General features: G+C 39.7%; 1 protein-coding gene across 1 annotated transcript in view; it reads right to left on the bottom strand.

Moving 5' to 3' along the window:
• Positions 1-2724: 2724 nt before the first annotated feature.
• AGPAT5 (1-acylglycerol-3-phosphate O-acyltransferase 5) overlaps positions 2725-22438 on the bottom strand; it is a 61142-nt gene continuing 41428 nt past the window's right edge. The window contains exons 6-8 of the mRNA XM_054819997.1: positions 21655-21816; positions 6958-7081; positions 2725-5287 (exon numbers count right to left, since the gene is read on the bottom strand). Coding sequence (XP_054675972.1) covers positions 5062-5287; positions 6958-7081; positions 21655-21816 — 512 coding nt within the window. The 3' untranslated portion in view covers positions 2725-5061. The remainder of the gene's footprint in view (positions 5288-6957; positions 7082-21654; positions 21817-22438) is intronic.

Below are 22438 nucleotides of genomic sequence, written 5' to 3'. Positions count from 1 at the left end.
CCTTACAAACCTCGAAGTCCTTTCTGACCTTTGGCAGAGCACCCAAAAGAGGTCAACAGTGACACCTGCACATCCCCCTGAGGACATGGGGTGGTTGGGGAAGTACTGTAGCTCTGGTCTTCCTCAGGCCAGGAGACTTCGAGACCATTATCTCCTACTTCCCATTCCAGTGACTGGGCTTTGATGTCCTGGAATAGGCATCGCCTTTCAACTTCCTGCCTGGCTGTGCTGCAAAGCACGAATGAGCCTCAGCCCATCTTTTGGAGGCACCCTCTGGAGAGGGGGCCTGGATACTTTATGAACAAGCCACATGGGGTTTGGGACCTACCTTTCTCCTAAACCCTTTGTACTGGCAGCCCTGGGCTATTCCTGTCCTAGTCTACAGTGGTGGGACTGGGGTTTGAGTGGCCCATTTACCGCAGAGGCTTTGTGGGGAGCCTGGTGGCTCGGACCAGCAGCTCCGGCTGCCACTGCACGGCCAGATGACCAACAGCAACTTCTGCCCTTAAACATCTGTGTCGTCTGTAGTATCTCTGAGCCAGTCAGGCAAACAGGTTGAAATGGTTCTGGTTTGAATTAGTCATGCAGAGAACACAGACAGAGGCATCAAAATGTCATTGGAAAACTGAGTTCCCACACAAGATGAAAGGGAGACAGAATGGCTGTGAAATAGTTTGTACAAGCATAACTAATGAAGTTTTCACATTACAAATACAACCCAGGAACAAGTTATTATTTTTCAGGGCAGCTTCTAGCCTTCACATTTACCTACAGCCAGGCAAACTGTCAGCGGAAAAGCATGCTCCGGCAGAAGCGAAGGGAGATCCATATGGGATGTTCAATGCAGACTTACCCATAACCCTCTCTCAACAGCAATGTCTACTTCCAGTCCACCAGCAAGACCCCAGCCTCACCACTGGCATCTGCCCACCTCAAAAAGAGAAGGCAGCTTGAAGGAGGTGACCGTCAAAGGTCTCTCTGTCAGCAGTTTAGCTGGCTGAATACATAACTGGAAATACTTTGGGTCCAGGAGTATGGAGGAAACTTGAGATTCGCATCAGTGTCTGGAAAGCGATGAGGGATGACTCGTTAGGAAAACGACAGTCCAGGGTAGGGCTGCAGATCTGGGGCTGAAAGAGGACAGGTAGGAGAAATGTTCATCACAATGGCAGGGAAATTGGTCCCTGCACACAGAACAGATCTTCCCTGGAATCAACGGGTCATGCCTGACTGCAGCTGATGTTTCTAATCTTTTTTTGTATTAGATTATTGCTGTTTTTTCTTCTCTGGACTTGCTCTGGGTTTTTAGTTGTGTGACTTCTGCCATTATACAAACTTAAAATAACACTTTTTTTTTTTTTTGGTCTTATGCTTAGTAAATTGTGCAACACGCTTCACTTGGGACCACAGAGCTCCAAACTGATGAGACAGGCAAGAACATGAAAATGAGGACAAGAGACACCCCATCGTGTTCACTTCCAGCTCTGTCTGCTAAAAAGTGACCTAGAACTGCAGGTTAGGACCAAGCTGTGGTTTCCATATTTATAAAGGAAAAGCTTTTTTAAAAGCAGGTGCTGAGATCTTGAACCTATGAACTGGTTTTCCATTGCCTTTCTGGGTGTGGGTGAAATTTCTGCCATCAAGTGTGTTTTTTATTTGGAGGTGATGGTGGGGGGAGAAGCCTCTTTCTTCATTTTTAACACCACCGAGCCAAAAATCCCAACCCTGGTCCCCTTCATTATCCAAACCTAACAGAGTTACCTCTCTCCCCCGGCAAAGTGAATATATATATGTATTCTATGCACTCTAAAATGCCAAAGTAATCGGGCCAATTTTTGAGCACTAAACTCCAATTTTACAGGTATGCTATGTTCTACTGAAGGGAGAAAGCCCAAGTATTACACTAAGAAAATGCTTCAGTGGAGTTAGGAGTTAGCAAAAGAGCGGAGCAAGCTGGAGGCCCTCATGTCTCCTACTCCGTCATTTCTTCACTGTAGCATCACTCAGTGCTTCAATTTTGTGTCTCACTTGACTTTTGTGTTCTCCATGATTTAAGATAATGCTTCCTCACTAGCCCAATTCCTTCACAGAAGTAAACCCACTAATATTGTGAAACTAGCATGTAGCAGTGGCGCTGCCAACTATAAAAGGTTTACATATAGTTTATGCATATGAACAGAGCAGTACTTGTGAAGAGGTAAATTGTTTTTCTCAGATGCACAGATGGAGCTGGAAAAACAAGTTTTTGAGCATACAGGTTCCTCTGAGATTTAACATGTCACAAACTTAGGTGGCATTTGCTATCGAGATATATTTCATGTGTTTCTTTGCAATACCTCTGCGTGCGCCCACGCTCTCTGCCACTGATGTCTGCGCAAGGCGTATCGACTCCTGGCCAGCACTGTGTTACTGCACATTAATTAAAATTATTAACAAGCAACCAGCGGTGCAGGAGTTTGCGGGTGAAAAGCTATTGCAATCCGACTGATCTGGCAGTGTGTTGCATTGGAACAAGCACAAACTGATTCTAACACATTTTTTAGCTGCACGGGGAAAAAAAAAAAAGACAAAGTTGTTTTCTTTTCACTGACTGCTTCTCACACAAATCCTTCTGTCAAGGACTTAAACCCACACTTTTGGTAAGCCTTTTTGCAAGCAGTTCTTGTTAACCGAGTTACAAACATAAAAGTGCAGAAAAAACTGAACAAGTAGACAGGACAGAAAAGTTGAATGAGCATTGGCTCTTCTTATTTTAATGAAGAAATATTTCAAGTTAATATCAGTGCATATTTAGCATGTGATACTCCCAACGCCAAATACATCAGCAAATTACAGTTTCAAAACTTTATAAATTAATGGCAAAAAAAAAAAATTAAGATTAACATAGAGAATAAGGTTCAAAATAAACAGCCTGTTTGTTTGTTACACTGCGTCAATTATATCCCTGGTACTTAAACAGCAAGAGAGATCCAGTATTTTGTGGTAATTAGGCTCTCCAAAATAGCAGTTATCTGTCTACAAATGAATTAAGCAGTTTGCATTCATTTTTGATGTATAATTAAATGTTATTCTTAGCTGTTAAAGAAATTTAGTCATGTCAGAGTAAAATTTCATTCCAAGATTGAAAAATCACACTAACATAGGAACACTGCCTTCTGGTTATACCCACTGGAAACAGCTGAGAATAGGAAGAACTACATGTGAGCACATTTGGCTGTTACATAAAATAGCTTTTTTTTTTTTTTTCCTGGTTTCACAGCCTCATAACAATACTGTTTTTCAACATTGTTCCCAGTCATTGTTTTTAAAATGGTTCATCAACATATCCTGAATCAATCACTGATATAAATAACTCCAGTGACAAAATCCATTATGGAAGGACACAGAACTGCAAACTGAAAGTTGTACCGAATGATTTTAAGGTGGAACTGTAATTACTCTATAAAATACTGTAAAAAAACCCAACAAAACCCACAGAGTAAAAGCAGTATCTTCAATTAAATGGCAATGGTAGAATCTGAAAAACTGAGTTACAATTTTAAGAGACATTTAACTCAAGACGGACTCTAATGCAAGACAAATCGTACTGAAGCTAAAGAGATGCACATTTAAAGCTTGCAAGTGTGATATAAAAATATTCTCTAGTTCTTTCATTTTGATACAGGGAGTCTGATTCCCTAATGGAAGAAGATAAAATACATCCTCTTTCCTACCCCATCGCTGTACGTACAGACTATTCCCTTGATATCAGGAAATGGCATTTTCCCAACAAAAATACCAGTCAAGGGAATCGCAGACTTTCCGGTAGCAAGGGTTTGTTGATTTTGCTTTTTAGAGTATATTTTCAAGCAGGTGAAATACCGATAGGATATGCATTTCTTTCACTGCTCGTCTATTGTGCAAGTTGTATACATCAACCCCGTAACTTCAATCCAACTGCAGCCTGCACCGCCTAGAATGATTTGAGACTCTAGTGTGATATTACAGCACAGAGATGACTGCCAGATTACGAAACTTCAGGCTAAATCAGATTAGTAGGAAAAGGCACATGCTTCAGATTTAGCAGGAACACCTGAAGGTTCCTCGTCACCATTCCCTTACTCTCCTGAAGTTACAGTAATTCTCTGCATTACCCAAACAACAGACTTTGCTTCCAGAAAGCTGTGAGGTAACAGGAAACTTCTGCTTATGGCACGTACACACGAAAGGTCTGTGAGCTCAGCTGAAACTCCCGAGGTGCTAGGGGTAACACAGACACAAGGTAGGCTACGGTCTGGTTAAGCCAGAAACAAAAACTTAACGTTTCATTATACTGCATACATTCCTCTTATGCACAAATACAGGGTGTGCAAAATAAGCTGTTTCCTCAGTAAAACTGAATGTTTTGCGTATGTAAAATAATCAGCTAATACTGCAATATAATAAAAAAATCATGCACTAGATAAACAGCTTCTTCCCCATGAACAGTAGTTCTCAGAAACATTTTGTTCTGCTTCAGGTAACATCTCATGATTTGCCAGCTTACATAGTCCCTTTTAAAGAACACGATATTTAAGTAAAACTGAAAAGCAAAATTAAAAAAAAAAGGAAAAAAGTTTTGATTTTAGTTGTGATACAGCTGGGAAAGATGCAGCTGAACTGCTGCAATGCACCGAAGAGTAACGAAAAGTCCACATGAATATCAGAAGAATAAATATATACCCTAAATTAATCTCTGTAAATACATTCATAGGTCCATTTAAGACACCACTTATCCATAACTCATACTTCATCAAATCTGCAGATAGAGATGGATGTTAGTTCAGGGGGAAAGCAATTTATCATGAGTCACTTTATCTGTCACTATTCCAGCAAAAATCAGTAGCAAATTTGAAAATCTACATTTATTTTCCCCAGACCAACCACACAGAGGCTTAAGTCACAAACTCTATTATTTCCAATGTTTGATCAATAAGGCTTTATTTACACTTTTTTTTTTTTTTTACTATAAAGTCAGGAAAAAGTTTGGTGCAATGTGCAAGAAAAGACTGCACATTTCACTGATTGGAGACTAACACCTGCTTATGGTTTAATGCTAACCCACAGGCAGCCAATTAAAGTCCCGTATATCCATGTTTTTACATAAAGTTTCCTTCCAGATTCTGTCAGAAGCATACTAGCAGTCAGGCCACCTAAAAACAGCAAAGATGGCAAAGTTTTCTTGAGGCTCAGTTTGGAATGAACACTTTTTCCAGGGAACTTATTTCTTCTTTTAGAATCCTTCGCGTCGTAAAACTCTATTAGTAACCTAGAAGCAGATGAAAGGAGACGGTCAAAGTTGCGCATTAGCGTAAGAAGTTTAAAGCAACTTACTTTCATCCAATAACTGCTTCTAATCACACATTATTCTACAAATGATTTAACAATATGTAGCAGCTCAATTGTAATAAGTTTAAGCAACCAGTATGCCTTAATATGATACAGTCAAAGTAATGTTGGACGTCAGAGTACTCAACCTGAACCCTTGTGAGCAATAAAAGCAGATTTTCCAGAGGAACCAATTTTAACACAGAATATGAAAGTGGAAAAGAATCCTTTTCATTCAGCATTTAGCAAAAAAGTCCAGAGTGCTGGGCAATATCGTAGGACAAAATAGCACACAGTTAATCACTGAACACTGAAGGTGGGGGGAGTTATCATGAAACTAACAACAAACATGCAAGAGTAAAACGCTACACCATAGGTTTAGTAGTAATTTTTTTCTTCTATTTTTGAAAACCAGTAATAAATTGATTCAAAAATTCTGGGGTTTTGTTTTAAGCATCCCTAAATTCGCCTGACAGAGTGCTTAGGTCCCAGGAAAGACGGTCCAGTCAACAGGAGTCTACAACGAGACATAGATGATCACATAGATGTTCACTTTTGCTGGTCTTTACCAGAAGACTACTTGTGAGCCACTGGATGGCCTTTATTTTATCTATCAGTTACTTGTCTATAAAATGAAATTCAGACTTTCTTGCCTCTAAAAAGTGAAGAAAAGAAAAATAACTTAGTGATCCTAAACTTCTAAGGCACTTTGGTAATAGTGCCATGTTTACAGACAGGCATGTTAACTTTTACACAGATTCAAAAATCACAGGACAAATTAACCTGTTTTTTACTTCCATGGAGCGTGAGACTGGCAGAACAATTTTAAAGTAGAACATACCTGAAGAACCAGAGAAATTTCTAACTCTCACAAATGTATTCTGGGATTTAGAAAGTAAGCAGGTTTAGCTCCCTTCAGTTGGACTTCAGACATGACAAATTAAACCATCATCTCCCAATCAATACTTAAATCTCACATTTAGGCACAAGGTCCTCCCAGGACCTTATGCACTGTTCCATGTGCTCACGAGTGACCTTATGCTGGAAACGTTGGAGGGAGCCAGGGACTCTAGTTCTGCCATGATTCAAAGATGGACAGCTAAAACTTCTTCGCCTAATTTCCCCAATGAAGGTAGGGATCTCAGGGTTACTTGTGGTTTTATCCAGTCACTGTTTGATGGAATATGCATAAACAATTTTGGCAGAAGAGATTAGATCAAGACCTGCCCCTTTCTAACCCTAACTACAAGCCTAGAATCAAGCTCCTTTTGCTTGCTTGCTTGCTTACCTCGGGCATTTTACATTCCTGGCTGTGCATGACTCAGCTTCAAGAAGATAAACGGAGAGTATTCAGATGAACATGAGTCTTGCCTCAAACATGGATTCACAGCTCTTCAGTCTAAGGAAGGTCTAAAACCCAGGAATCCCAACCTCCTTAGCAAAAGCTTTAACCGCAAGGGTATTATACAGAATATGCACAGGAGTACTAACACCACCTCTCTTCAGAGAGCCCTACAGCTTGCACTGCTGATAACACAGAAATCATGGGTATATCTGTTCATACAAAAGACGACAGCTTCTTTAAACAGAAAGTAACACGTTGTTACTCACTTATCCTTTATTTCAAAGCGTTCGTGAAGCCACCTTCTCATATACATCTGCTCTTCTGGAATGTCCTTCAGTTCAATTCGATCAATGAAAATATGAACTCTTGGGCATTCCTTGCAAAGAAACTCTAAAAAGAGAGCAAACCAACAGGACTGAGTTACAAAAACATTGTAGGGCATTTATTTGTCTAAAATACACTGAACATCTGACCTTGTAGCTGTAAATGCCTTGGAAGTCTAACGTCAGCTTTCAAAAGCCTCCCCTCTTTATGTTTGGATCCTGAGCATTTCACTGAACTTAAAAGCCATCTGGCCTACACACTTTTGAAATGGTAGCCCACTATCACGTGCAGCATGGAAAAACTGTCCTAAAATGCACCCTGCTCACTGTAAAATGTCGTGCTTGAAAATGTTAACACTTCTACCTCAGCAACAATCTACTCATTCTGTAGTGTGGGATGCAGTAACTTGGATGTTGTAACGTTATCCGCTCTGCAATTTTGATTAAAGTTAGCAATCCTCTTTGCTTGTCCTTTTTGAAATCTAAATTTTGTTTGCTCCTGGATGACAAAATCAGAATTATAGTGATTTCCCAAAGCATCTCCAGAAGGAAGTGGGCTTCACTTTAGGTAATAACCTATAATTAAAAAGTACGATAGGGCAAAAGACTCAGAACAAAATGCTGCTTTCCATTTTGCATCCCTTCATTTTTCTTGTCTTACAAAGCTAAAGACAGCCCTACTGCAACCCCCCTCCCCCATTTCCTCAATTTGTCCCTAGAAAAATCTAGCAAGCAAGCATTAAGCCAGTTACAAACAAAACTCCATTACTCAAATAGCTTTGTGGGATTTCTTACAACTAACAAGTGGTAAAAATGCTGCACATGGGATAAAAACGCACCGGTATTTGTGTATTAATAATTATTTGTATTTATCAGTAGCAAGGGGTACTGTAGTAATCACAGCATTCCTGTACAAAGAGATGCACGATGTGAGGAGGAAAGTCCTTAGAAATTTGGAAAATCTTCGTATTTTGAAAGGGACCAGAAATGCCTTCCTACAGTACAGACAGGCAACAAACGTAACACAGACTGGGTGGTCCCTTTAGGTTGTTGACGTTTTTTGGACAACAGTGCAGATGTATAGAAGACTTTGACCCATAAGTGTTAGGGATATCTTGAGGAATGACTGTGCAAAATAATTGTCACTGCATGTACATCTTTATTACTGTCTGCCAAAGCAGTTAGCCCCCTATTTATTTTTCTTCTTTACAGGATTATTTATTTTTAAGGATGTTGTTGTGAAAGCACTCCTTATCATATACTAGCAATTGTCTTAAAGGAATTTAAAAGCCTGTCCATGCAAATGTGTTTTTGTGCTTGTAGAGGAAGAGGGAAGGAGAAGAGATAAAGAGATCAGTAAAGTCCTAAGGCATTTTGATGCAGAAATTTGTAAGGTGCTGTGTGCAGTTTTGAACTGCACCATTGCGTAATGAGAGCAACACAGTCCATGCACCATCACCTGAAGAACTGGTGGAGGGCTCTAACCAGAAACAAGTCCACCTCCTGGCCACGGAGTAGCAAACACAACTGTCACTAAAAAGTTTCTGGTAAAACTGTCTCCTAGCTACAGCTATTAGATGGCAGGCAAGTTAAGTATTTGGAGGTCCAGAAGGATGGTAGGTATCGATACTGCCTTCAGGTTTATGTGCAGCATTTTCACTAGCCATGAAGAAATCAGTGCTTGTGTATCTGAAAGCACGTCTTTCCTCTTGTTTTTAATGGTAAGGAAGGATTTTGCAGATCTGTTTCTCTGAGGGTACTATCCAGGCCACTATACAAAGGGTCATACACTACATGAGCATCTAAAAGCATATTATTATTATTTTAAAACGACAGATGTATAATCCATGTCTTAAATGCTTATAATGTTCACTGATGTACAAATCCTCTGAGTGGCATTACCTAAGTGGAACATTCTAAAAATATGCAAAACTGTATCTAGAAAACAAATGCCTGGAAGTCAGATGATACGGTTCTTTTTTGTACTAGACTCCTGTGAGAAGCATCTATGCTATGCATATTCAGCCAGGGATGAAGATCTGGCTTTAAAAGATAGTTGAAACATTCTGTGCATTGTACAGTCTATGTTTCTTTTGCTTCGTAGCACGTGGGTTATTCTGTATAGGAACAAACAACTCTTTCCTTATGTTATTTATAATTTCAGTTATAAATTATTAAGGAAAATTATAAACCAAAGCAAAATTCTAAGTTCGAGGGAGGTGATGCTGCCCCTCTACTCTGCTCTCATGAGACCCCACCTGGAGTACTGCATCCAGCTCTGGGGACCCCAACATAAGAAGGAGGATATGGAGGTGTTGGAGTGAGTCCAGAGCAGGGCCATGAAGTTGATCAGAGGGCTGGAGCACCTCTCCTATGAGGACAGGCTGAGAGAGTTGGGATTGTTCAGCCTGGAGAAGAGAAGGCCCCGGGGAGATCTAACTGCAGCTTACCAGTACCTGAAGGGAGCCTACAGGAAAGGTGGTGAGGGACTGTTTATGAGGGACTGACAGGACAAGGGGTAGTGGCTTTAAACTGAAGGAGGGTAGACTTAGATTAGATGTTAGAAAGAAATTCTTCACTGTTAAGAGTGGTGAGGCACTGGAACAGGTTGCCCAGAGAGGTTGTGGATGTCCCCTCCCTGGAAGTGTTCAAGGCCAGGTTGGATGGGGCTTTGGGCAACGTGGTCTAGTGGAGGGTGTCCCTGCCCATGGCAGGGGGGTTGGAACTAGGTGATCTCTGAGGTCCCTTCCAACCCAAACCACTCTATGATTCTATGATTAGATGAAACAGTATTATTAATAGCTATATGGTATTTTTAAAACTAATGCTTAAAAAAAAAATTATATTTGGTCATTTAAAGACAGCAACAGAGTACATTATCGATAATAAGCTCTAGTTAAAAAAACAGGAATAAGACATATTTCAAAAGAAACACCTTCCCCCACCAAAGCCAAAATGTAGCAACTCTACAAATCTACTTAGAAAGCAAAAAACCTTCCACAAATATCTAAGCGTTGCTGCTGGTTTTCCACCTTAGCGCAAATTCCAATGCAAGTTGATTCTTACTGCTTCCCACACAGGTCATCTTCAACCAGTCTACACTGAGTCATCCCCGTATGTGAAGATGCTAAAACTTCATCTTAACTTCCCACCTTTGTAAATCCCAATGCTCTTCTCCACAGCCTTACCTCCCTTGCAGTCTGAGACTTAGTAGAGTCTTAGTTGAAGTCTGTCTGATCTCCAACTGCAGGTGCTCCCCTAGAGAGGATCATGATTCCCGCCCAGCGATTCGAGGCCATTTTAAACAAAGCCTGGGCATCCAGGACATCTACAGATGACGTTGTAACGTATGCAATCAAGCTAGTCAGGGAATCAGACTGGTCTTTAATTATCCAATTCATGTCAGGGTTTAATGCAACTAATCCAATGTTTTTGGTTTTTTTGGGTTTTTTAGACACACAATGTCACTGCAATCACTAAGATGAGCAGTGGATAAGAACAACATATTGAGAGGTTGTTTTTAAGGAGAAACAGCTGTATTTTATCACCACAACCTCTAAAGGTTTGTGGTGGTCCCATGACCCTTAATTTCACATTAGCTTAACTCCCAAAAGACTTATGTAATTAAGCTAAGAAATAAAATCTTACTGAAGCAATTTATTATCTGCAAATTACATCCAACTTCAGGGACACTAGCCCTTAAGGCCAACGTCTGACAGGCTTTTCAGATCCCTAAACTTGCCAGAATTTGTTATAACTAACAGCAAGAACAAGCAAGCCTGAACTTTCTTTCAAAAGACAGAATCTAAGTGCAAATCCTGCATTGTAATCAAACACAATATTGGGGGCAACATTAGTCAGTCAGGAACTGAGCATTAAATGAAAACTAACAACTTGTGAGGAAGCCAAGCAGACTGACTTTCATGTGGGAGATAATTACCTAATAAAACTTTCTATCTAGCTAAATAACAGATCCAAGTGCAGAATGTTTATAATGCTTCTACTGACCAACCACAGCAGGAAGAAGCAATTGAAAATAACAAGGTGGATCGAGCATTTTTGTTCGTAAACAGTGACATTGTGGCCCTCCTTCTGTGGGACAGGATTCACACCAACACAGGACTGAAGGATTCAGTGCAGAATTAGGATGAATGAGTGGAATGCAACAGCCTCCATGAAAGGAATCAGGTACACAAAGATTTTAACAGTTTTGTGCGTGGTGTTTTGCTTGCTGGGACTTCTACAAAATTCAACCAGTTTTCAACTCCTCACCTTCAAAAACCAATCAATTCTGGTTTGAATTATCAGCATTAACAGGTAAAGTGAGGGAAGGAGAGAAGCTCCAAAGCATAAACATACCTGAAACTAAGAAGGGACATACAAATGGTTTCAAGACCACCTCCCCCTTAATGCTACCACAGAAGTTCATTCCACCACTTCAAATTATTTGCCTTGCCCCTTAAGAAAGTTGTGACAGTGGTGTTACACTTAAACAGATATTCCGGTTTTCAATTACTAATGAAGTCTATTTTTATATGCACTTTAAATATGACAAAAATAAAGTAGCTCAGATTTCAACCTCCTACATCGGCTCTTTTACTGCAACGTAATTATTGCCAAAGTCCTTCAAATTACAAAAGGACAAACTGAAGCCTGACATAGTCGTGTCCACTTAGAGACCCCAATTCTCTCCTATTTTAACAGATTTCAGTAAAGTTTAAGTTGAAAGTGATATCACAGGAAACTGAAATCTGAATAACGCATGTTTATTCTAAATAACTAGTTATTTCTAACGTGTAAGAATACGTCTCTTCAGTAACAGAACATCGAGTGTTGTGGTGCATATAGTTTTACAGGCAAAACCACACCAGCAAAGACATTCCTTTCTGAGCAGTAGATGCTTTCTTCACTTTTAAAATTTTCATTAGCTTAGACTTAAGTGTTCAGCTACTAAGGTAGTTCGTACATTATCTCCTCCTCAACGAAAGAAATCCCATCTCTCCACTTTCATTTGCTTTGTACACCAAATTAACAATCAATTGGCAAAACAAACATAAATTTAAGTGCTGCGTTGTTTCCCAGCTTCACGCTTTCCGTCACCTCCAGTTGAGCTGACAGGAAACTATTTCACGGCTTGCTCTAACAAAATAAAGCAGTGGTATAGCAACGCGGCACTGGCCGGGAAAGCAAACATCCAGGGTACAGGGAAGGTTGTTTAGATGGGTTAGCCTGGCGAGCAGTGGAGAAGCAGGCAGCACCGGTGTGGAGGGGATGTTCTGCAGGCCAGCCTGAAGCTTGCAGCCAGGAGAGAAGCCTGGGATGTGAGGAATAGCACTCCCAGAAATAACGCCAATCCTCTGCGCAAGATGCACGGGGAGATCCGAGCCTGCACACATCCACGAGGGACACGGCATAGGGAGTCGGCACCTGAGGAGCTCTCCAAGACATGAGAAATGGGATGCACCCGAATCATTATTAAGGTGCTGGCAGTGAAAACTGAAAGCGTCTTAGAGCATTTCAACTAGGAGTTGGGGAAAGTGAAAGGTCAGGAAAAGCAACCTGTTCAGATGGATATAGCATATGAGGTGGATGTGGCTAAAATTCAACGTAAGGGCAAAATTCAGAAGCGCCTCTATACCAACATGAGAAGCCTAAACAGGAGAACAAGAATTCTTGGTACCAAGAGATTACCCCAGTAAGGCAGGTAACCCTGTGACCTCAAAAGCATGTACGTTACCAGACTATCAGATTTACAGGAATGACAGAATAGGATGCACAGGTGAGGGAATGGCAGTGTGTGTATAGGATTATATGAAGTATAACAGCATAAAAATAGTACAAGGAGACAGAAGCACAACGAAATCCTTTTGGATGGAAATGTAGACTCTTTCTCTACAATGCTGATGTTAATACACTACATATATCTATTAAATGACTTCCTGTTAAGTTTGAGAATAGCGATCAGAAACTGTGAAGCCAGACTGAGAGCTGCAAGTTCAGGACTGGTAGAAGGAGTGTGAAATTCCAGCTATCTTTATTGAACTGCATCAGTGCTTCCAGCACGATGAGGTGTAGAGGGAGAAAAAAACCCCACCAAAAACAACAAGAGGAAAAATAAAGATTGTTTCCCGGAACAACTAGTTGCAAAAGCCACAAGAAAAGATGGCATTCCTGGTACAGTCTTGAGCGGTGCAGTGTCAGTGAGAAGTGCTCTGCAACCACAATACAATTAACGTCAGCATTGTAGAGAAAGAGTCTACAGCACACAAATGCACAATTAAAGGAACTATGTAATGGGGGGGGGGAAGGCAAAGTGTCAAAACAACCTAAAAGAAACAGTCCAAAAGGAGGCATCCTGGATGCTGTTAAAAAACCCCTAAATATCAAACCCCAGAAAAAACTTGTATTCGAAACCCACATAAAAGATGTGTAACACTGCAAAAGAAAAAGTCTGGGTGAGTCTGAAACCCACCTGTGTGGCTTAAAGGGAAAATTAAGGAGGCTACCACTACATTCCTACCTTCTCTTCTTTGAGAAACGGAAAGCTTGTCCAAATAAGGAAAAGTCACAAAACCGCTCATGCCAAATGTAAACATAAAATTAAGAAGACTAAAAAGGAATTTGAAAAATGCTCTAACAATTTTTTTTTTTAATATATTAAAAGCAGTAAACCAGCTAAGGCACTGGTGGGACCGCTGGATGATAAAGGTGTGAAGGGCAGCACTCATTGTAAAGTATACGCCCATGCAAGAGAAGCTCAAATATTTGTTTGCATTATTCTTTCTTGCTGAAAATGTTTGATTCCTGCACCCTTTGCATTCTTTGTACCAGATTGCTCAAAGGAACTAGATCAATAAGTAAACAGACAGAAAGTATTAGACTAAATAAACAAGTTAGATGTCAGGAAGTCACCACAAACCAGACAGCATTCATCCAAAAGCTCTCAAATGTGGAATTTAAAAACAAAGATGTGTAACCTATCATCACAAACAGCCATTGTGCCAGAAAAATGGGGAGTTTCCCTTGTACAATCGAGGGCTTTAGAGATGATGCTGGGAAATACAAACCAGAGAGTCTTACATCCCTGGGTAAGATAACAGGGTCTATAATAAGATCACTAAGCACAGAGATAATCGCATTCTGTTGGAAAAGAGTTGGCATGGATTCTGTAAAGGGAAATCCTGTCTCACCAATTTGCTGGATTTCTACAACAGTGTCAAGGAGCAGGCGGATAAAGGGGATTCACTGGACATGACAGATTTGAATTTTCATAAAGCCTCTGACAGGGTTCCATGCTGAAGGCTATTAAAGAAATTAAGCTGCCACGGGATTAGAGGAAATGATGTTTTATAGGCCGAAAGCTGCTTAAAGGAAAGGAAGCAAATGGAAGGACTTAATGGTCGCTTTTCAGGATGGAAAAGACCCAGCAATTGGGGTCCTCCAGGGATTGAAGCTAGGACTGGTTTTATTCTGTGTCATGACCAATGAGCTGAAGAAGGGAGCAAACAGTGAACCCTCCAGTTTTTCACATCTTTTTCAGAAGATCTTTGGGTAGTCAAACACTGGCTGAACTCCAAAAGGACCCCAAAGCTGAGCAAACAGGGTGAAAATGTGGCAGCTGAGCTTCACTATAAACAAACATGGGAAAAAACCAATGGAAACCCCGATTACATGATAACTTGGAATTGGTGGTTACAATTTGAGAGTTGCTGACCCTTCTCTGAAACTATCCTCTCAATTGTGCAGCAGCAGCCCCAAATCCCCCCAAATACCGGGCAGCATCAGCAAGGACACTGAGAGCAGGGCGAAGTGAATCACTTCGCAGATATATAAAAGATTGTGAATCTACATTTTAAATACCGTGTGCAGTTCTGGTCTCTGTATCTCAAGACAATGTAATGGACTCAGAGAAGGCCACAGAAAAGGCTAGCTAAAATACTTAAGGAGAAAAAGCATGTGTATTACAAACAAGGAGAGATTAAAAAGGCCAAATTCTCAGTTTGGAGAAGAGAAGTGGAGGGAAGCACATGACAGCTTAAAAAAAATAAAATAAATCCTGAAGATGGCAGGTAAGAACTATAGCTCAACAAATCCTGAAAATTCAAGGGTAAATAATCACATATCTGTACCTTCCTAAAGATGCCCAGATCTAAATAGTCTTTTAAAATTATTATTAGAAAATAGTACATCTATTTTTCTATACTGTTATTAGCAGTGGGAAGCAGCAGAGTGTAAGCTGTCTTGCCGAAACAAGATGGTATATGATGAAGACCCATAGTACTTGCACACTGTAGTTCACTGAAACAATCTTCAAGTGGCTTTAATCTAACAGATGCATTCTGGCCTTTGTACTGCTCTGTAACAATCTGTGAATATTTTATGGTGGCCAAGTTAGCAGGAGGTTTCCTACAAAAGCATAAACAGTTTTGATCAATAGGCTACCCAGCAACAGAACCTGGATCAGGTTAGGTCTGTGGATTACATCTAAAGGGTCTCCTACTGCTGGTAACTGAAAAGGAGCAAATTTAGGAGGTATCTGTGTCTCCCTTGGAATATTTTTAAAGTTTCAGAAGTGGACAAAAAAAAGTTGAACTATGCAATTAAAAAAAAAAAAAAAGGCAAGAAAAGATACACGGATAGCACAAGTTGAAAACAATGCTCTCTCTAGCAAATAAACAGGATCTGTTAGGAACTATGCCAGTACTGCTAGTATTGATGTTTTTGCCTTTCCTTCAGACAGTCTGTTTTGATAAACAGAGAACAGTACCACAAACAGAGTAGAAGAAAAAGACTCTGAAGCACAAAACCAGCAAAAATAAACACAGGCTCTCAAAGCAGCAACATATTTCTGGCCAAACCTGACAGTGTGAAGAAATTAAAGTTGTTTTTTGTTATCCTCAGGGTTTAGATACACTTTTGCATAAAAATCAGGAGTTCCTCGAGCTGTTGTACATAAATGCTGCCTGGGGAGCTGAACGCTTCCTCTCACATGTGCATGAGGCCCAGAGTGCAGGGTAGTTTTATTCAAGCCTAGTGTAAATGCTTTCAAAATCCTCTTTGTGTAGCAGAGGTTTTCTGATGACCACATGCCTTCTAATCCCAAATTCCCAAAGGGAAGCTACAGATACCTTCTTTCAGTATGAGCTGCTTGAGAATAACTGAGATACACAAGGTCCTAGTTTACAATCAGAGGAATGCACACTCCGGTCTCGAAGGGATGCTGAAGGGGGTTATTACCCCCACTGAGGGGGTGTTACTAACACACCGCCGCAGCGCCCAGAGGTGCTCTTGATTTGGGAAAAGGCAGAATCATTTACGCTGGCTTTATTCTTACACTCCTTAGGCATCCAAGTTCGGTTGTTGTTGGAGACAAGAAACCGGGCTACAGGGACTCCAACTACAGTCATCTTTATGTCCTTGTTTTGATATAGGTAAAGAATCGGAGGAGCTACTCATGCTCAGACTGACCTTTATTTTCTCCAATTTTTGGAGATCTCTGAAGAACTACAGCAAGGCCTGCATACATTCCCATTAACTGATGCTGCTCTTCAGTGAAATGTCATTATTTCTGAGCAGAAGTAAAATGTTTAATTGTTACAGTGTGAAAATACTTTGTGTTTACGTAGACCATCCTTATGTGCAGAATACTGATGCATATGTCCACATCTGTGTTCAAAGTGCCATTTCAAATAAGTCATCCACAAACTAAGAGCTAAGCTTTCATGTTACTCAAACTACTTTTAATTGGAAATTTCAGGGGTTCTAAAATGACAGATCTAGTCCTATGAAGGGCAAGTGAAAATGCATTAGGTTTAAAACTGATTGATAGTTTACTTACTGTGTGGTACCTGGCAAAGTCATGTTATTAAAAAAATTGTATTTTAATGTTTTACACAAAATAAAACCAATATTTCCTTTAAAGGAAAAAAAATGTATGATAGAATATCACAGAACTATGTTGCCAACTAGTGTTATCAAAATTCCCCATAATATTTCAATAGAAAATTTACATTTTGAAATATGAAAGGCAGTTACTTAAATTTTGCTTGAACAGATGCAGAATGGTAAGTTCTTGATGTGAGATTGACTGTACATGTTAAAATGCCATCCCGCACTTGATGCAAGTTTCACCAATGCTGCTGTCCAGCTGCAGTTCTAATTTATATCCTTTCTTTGGTTGCTCTAAAATTAATTGCCACTTACTTTTCAATATTCTTTCATGCAATAAGAACATGACAGCCATCAGAGATCTGAACAGATTATGAGTCATTTCATCACTAGAAATCTTACTTTGGACTATTTTACATTCCAGTTACTGTTTATCAGTTTATTAACTTAGTTTTTTAATTCTTTCAACGTATCTATAACCATGCACTTGGTATCATTTTTGGACCTTGAAAGACAATGGATGTGATCAAATTTGGACCACAGTCCAGACAAAGACTGTCTTCTATTGATTCAGTTTATTTTCTATTGTTCTGTACTTCACTGTCTAACTGGGTCCTAACAAAAGTACAAACATTTGGAAAAGTGTAATTTCCCCTAGGGAAGTTAGGCCAGTCTGACCCCCTCAAGTTATACCGATCAAAGTGATGTGCTGATTTTCAGAAATGCGCACATACACATGCTTTCAAAGTATTTGTTCTGGAACTGATATACAGCAGAGTCAATAATTCTCAGGAATTCCTCTGACTTTAAGATAGAGTCTACATGTACTTGCTATTTTTATTCAGTGTTTATCATTGTCACATGCTGCTATTTCACACACTCTTTCATCTACAATGGCCAGATAAATACCATCTGGTTATGTTAAAGCCTTCAGGCAGAATAATAAAGATGTAGATGTGTACATAATTCTCTTTCAGGTGCAAGAATGACAACAGTTCCCACGTCCCATGAGACCTGCCCCTTAACACCAGGCAAAGCTGGATGTGAACACTTAGGACATTCATTCAGAAGGGGGAAAACCAGGTTCTCATTCTTTCTTCCCAAGCTTATTTCTACTTTTTACTTAATGACAGTGTAGTAAAACAATATCAACAAATCCAGCACAAGTGTTTCTCCTCCTCCTTTTCCCTTCTAAATAGTTCTTCCAGAATTCAGTACCTGAGATGCACTTCAGCTGTGCCGCAGTGCCCATATGATTATTTGCATCTTGTTCTAATGACCACAAATAATGTCTAGCAGCATGGTCCTCCCTAAGCAGGATCATCACGTTCTGTCATTAAGGATCTGGACAAACCAGCTTCAGTAGTGAGACGGGAGAAATCTGCAGGAAATCACTGTTCTTTGGAAAGGCTGCCGTGTGCAGGAGAAGCTTCCACTGGAAATGTACTGAGATCCAAACTTGTTGGAATGAAAAGGAACGAATAACGAATAAATGGCAGGAAAAAAATTGCATCCATTTGTCACAACTGGACGTGAAGCAACAGCGGAAAGAAATATCCCTGTCTAAAGCTAATCTAATCTTAGTCCCCGTCGAAGACTAATCAAATTCGATGTCTTCTAAACCAAACAACTAACAGCTGGAAAGTGCCAACAAAACATTAAAATGCATAAATAGTGACAAGAAGTTCAACACATTTGAAAGGGTGTACTATAGTAATTTGCCTGCTCTAAAAAGGTACTATGTTATCAGGTGTGCCTGGCATTCACTGTTCTTCTCAAAGCACTAATGCAGAAAGGATGAGGAATGTCTATTTTCCAGTTGCTAGTATATGATGTTTTGTTTTAATCCTGTTGAGCAGGTCAACATTATGATATTTAAGCCTGCTGGACTGGAAAAAAAAATCCAATTTTGCTAAGAAAGGCAATTTACACTAAGAGTTCCATATTTACAAAATCTAAAATGCAATTCATTTTTTCTTCAGAATTTTTTCTTCCCATTTGCAGTTTACTAACACAATTTCTCAGATAAAGCGTGGTAGTGCTACTCACAGTCGCTAAAATGTTCCTTTTAACCTGCTCTGTTTACTACTGGAGACAGCAGTCAAGAGCTGACCGTATCCCTGAGTAAGTATGGGGTTTGCCAGAAGTGGCACAGGCTTTTCTGAGGAATTGCGATTTATAGAACTGAAAGTAAAATGCATTTCAAGAAACACATTATATCTGTGTGGAATTCAGATTTCATTCACATGGGAAATGTCATACTATGGGAAATACAGTCCTCAAGTAAAGTTGTGTTTATCAGAAGTTTGTTTTCCATGCAATAAATTTCAATCAGAGTTGCTAGATTGAAAAAGACATGTCAACCTTATCTTTTAAAAATTACCAGGATTGCACTGCCATTTTATTCCGATGAGAATGAAAAACAAAATTCTCATTCAGCACTAACATAAATATGAAATGTTCATATGAAACGCACACATAAAAGTGACATAACTCATTTTAGTACTGTAAAAGAGCAAATATGCTAAAAAAAAAATCTCAAATGCATAACAATGTGTAATTCAATTCTTGTTATATTATATTCCTGAACAGACCAATTGTTGGACTTCTGCATAACAAATGGTGAAATTATCCTGACCTCTTAGAACAGAAATTGTTTTTCTTCCACTTTGTGTCTGGAGGGCCTAAAAGAATGACAACTATGTTCCACACTGTAATTTATATAAAGTGTCTTTAGTCTACATAATTTGTATTATATGGAATACATGTGACTGCTACAAGAGCGTGGAATGCCCTGGATGGATATTTCATTTATCTACCCTGTAATGGGTAACAACTGGTTGGCTGCACTTAGTTCTGTGTTACTGTCTTTATTTCTTCCCAAGGCTGAGACAGTAATTACCCCAGTCCTAACAGTACGGGGGGCTGATACGCCTCAATCGCCTGCTGTGGGGTCTCCAAAAGGCTGGATGTAGAGTAGCCACCCCAAACCATCTGATTACCACTTGACACGGGACAAAAGAAACAGCCAAAAGGGAAATTCAGTTTGTTGGATCCCTCTCCATAATTATATCATGCTTCATGCAAACCAGAAGGTTCAATAGGTGAAGAGGTCTTGTAAGGAATTTGAACATTTGCCATCTTATCATTAGGTAATGACATTTTAATAGTTTAATTAACCATCAGGCAGTAAGAAGTCCAGCATGAGAATGGCTGAAACTGCCTAATAATTAAGTCATGAAACAAGATATGCTGCAGGGAAGGTGAAACAACCCTATTTGTTTTGAAGGGGTCTTGAAAAGGGTTGGGTGACAGAACAAGAGGGAGGCTGCCAGTCCTCAAGGGACTCTGTAAGAGGGTCATAAGGTATTTTAAAAAAAAAAATCAAAACTTTAAATCATAAAATCAAGTTCAAAATAAATTTTTTTTTTATAAAATTATAAATAAAAAGTTAAACCATAAAAAGCATTTTGGATATTTAGCCACAAAAATGCCTGTTGGGAACAAAACGTACATAAAATAAAACCATCCTAAGACTTTACAGTACAACACAAGTGTTAATACAGAGTGTTAACGATTTTGTTGTTCACCTATCCAGAAGAATTTTAAACAGGGTAAAAATGTAAAAATTAGACAATTCCAGAACTTCTAAGCAACTAGCACCTGCAAGGAGTTGATGAGAATTTCACACCACCTCAAGGTCTTACACCCAATAATGAAGTGACATGGAGACAGCCACACTATGAACTATTTTTGGCAGCAGAAGGAACAAGTCCCAGTGCCACAGTGACACTGGTCCAGCCAAGGAGCAGAGAGTTAGATAAGAAGTTCTCTGCAGGTCCCTCAGCCAATACTGATCCCTTGCCCAAAAGTTTGAACAGCTCTGTGGAACTACTGTGGCTTTTTTCTCCTCTTGGTATCAGCAGTGCAAAAGACTCAAAAGTACCTCTTTAAGCCAGCTAGCAACAGACAGTTGTGCACAGATATGGCTAACACATCAACTACAACTGGAAAGAAAGATGATGTCTGGCCCTCCATTGATGGTACAGGTAAATGAATTACTTTTAATAATAATAAAAAAACAAATTCACATCAAAGCACAATCAAAAACCAGCAAACCCTGAAGCTCTCTGTCCCAGAGCTTTCCCCAGCAGAAACCTCAGAACTTATTGTTTGGTTAGATTACTCAAGGAACATGCAACAAATTTACCCCATTCTCTTCAAGTGTTGTAGGTGGTTTAAAATACTACAGCAAGTAAACCCCACTTGCATAAAATGCTGTTATGTGTTTGTAGGGTTACTATGTGTAGCAATTTTTAAAACTGCCAGTAAAATACTATTACTACACATTTTCCCTTTAAAATACATACATCAGCAATTACATCACATGTACACATATGTAGCACAGCAGAGGGAAAGAGAGAATTTATGATGAAGCCAAATCCCAGTGTTAGAAGAAACATGAAGGTAAATGGCACCTGCTGCCTATGGCCCCAAGTTCACTTTAACTCCAAAGAGCCCTCGTATGCAGAATTTGACTACAGAAATATTCTCTGTATGGAAAACGGAAGGCAGGAATGTCACAGGTACCTACTGTAAAGCCTAGTCACTGATGAACAATGCCCTACCAAGGTGTGGTAAGATGGTTGAAGCACTGTAGAGATTATCTTCAGAGCATTACAAAGCACTTGAAGTTGATTCTGTATATTAACAAGTATATAGCTGTAGCATGTCTAATATACATCAACTCACCTGTCATAGATGGTGCCAGCTTTCTTTGCCCTTTGTGGTCCACAGTACCTTCATAAGCTACAGTCACATCATACACTGCATCCAGATAGTCTTTCATTGTGTCAATGGCTACGTGAGTTGCCTTCACGCGTGGCGTTAGCACATGCTTTAATACAGCAAGTCCTAGAGGGGGGGGAAATAACAATAATAATTGCAGTGTTTGAAAGTAAACTAGAATACATTCACAAAAGGAACATCATGCCAAGGAACTTCAGCACCCTCACTCAAAATCACAAAAGGCTTATTTTTAATCTCAGTTCTCAGTTGAGAGAGAGAGCGTGCATGTGTGTACACTGCATATGCTCTACTGAGCACATCTAGAAGATGAAACAGAAATCCTAAAGGATATTAATGACAAAAAGGCTGCTCAACAGAAGAGTTCTTTTTACAGCTCCTGGTGTAGAAGCAGTGATGGTTTTAATGTGGCTCATAAGCGATGAAACAGCACTTCACTTTGCTGTTTATGTTTGTCCAACTGAGTCAAAAAAAAAAAAAGAGCAAGCAAATTAACTGAGAAATACTAAATGCGCAGGACATGGCCTCCTGAAGTTCTGTATTTGGAACAGATTTGGTAGGTGAGGCATAAGCACAGATGATTTTAAGCATGTCTAATGCTCATCTGGCATTTTACTTCCAAAGGACAAACCAATTTTGTCAACATGCTGAATCCTAATACTGCCCCATGGTAACAAAACAGTGGTTGTCTTAAACTACACCTGCTTAAACAGGATGCTAGATTTCTCCA

This window comes from Grus americana, chromosome 3 (genome assembly GCF_028858705.1).
Source record: "Grus americana isolate bGruAme1 chromosome 3, bGruAme1.mat, whole genome shotgun sequence".
Taxonomy (NCBI): Eukaryota; Metazoa; Chordata; class Aves; order Gruiformes; family Gruidae; genus Grus; species Grus americana.
This window is presented reverse-complemented; position numbering and strand designations above follow the sequence as displayed.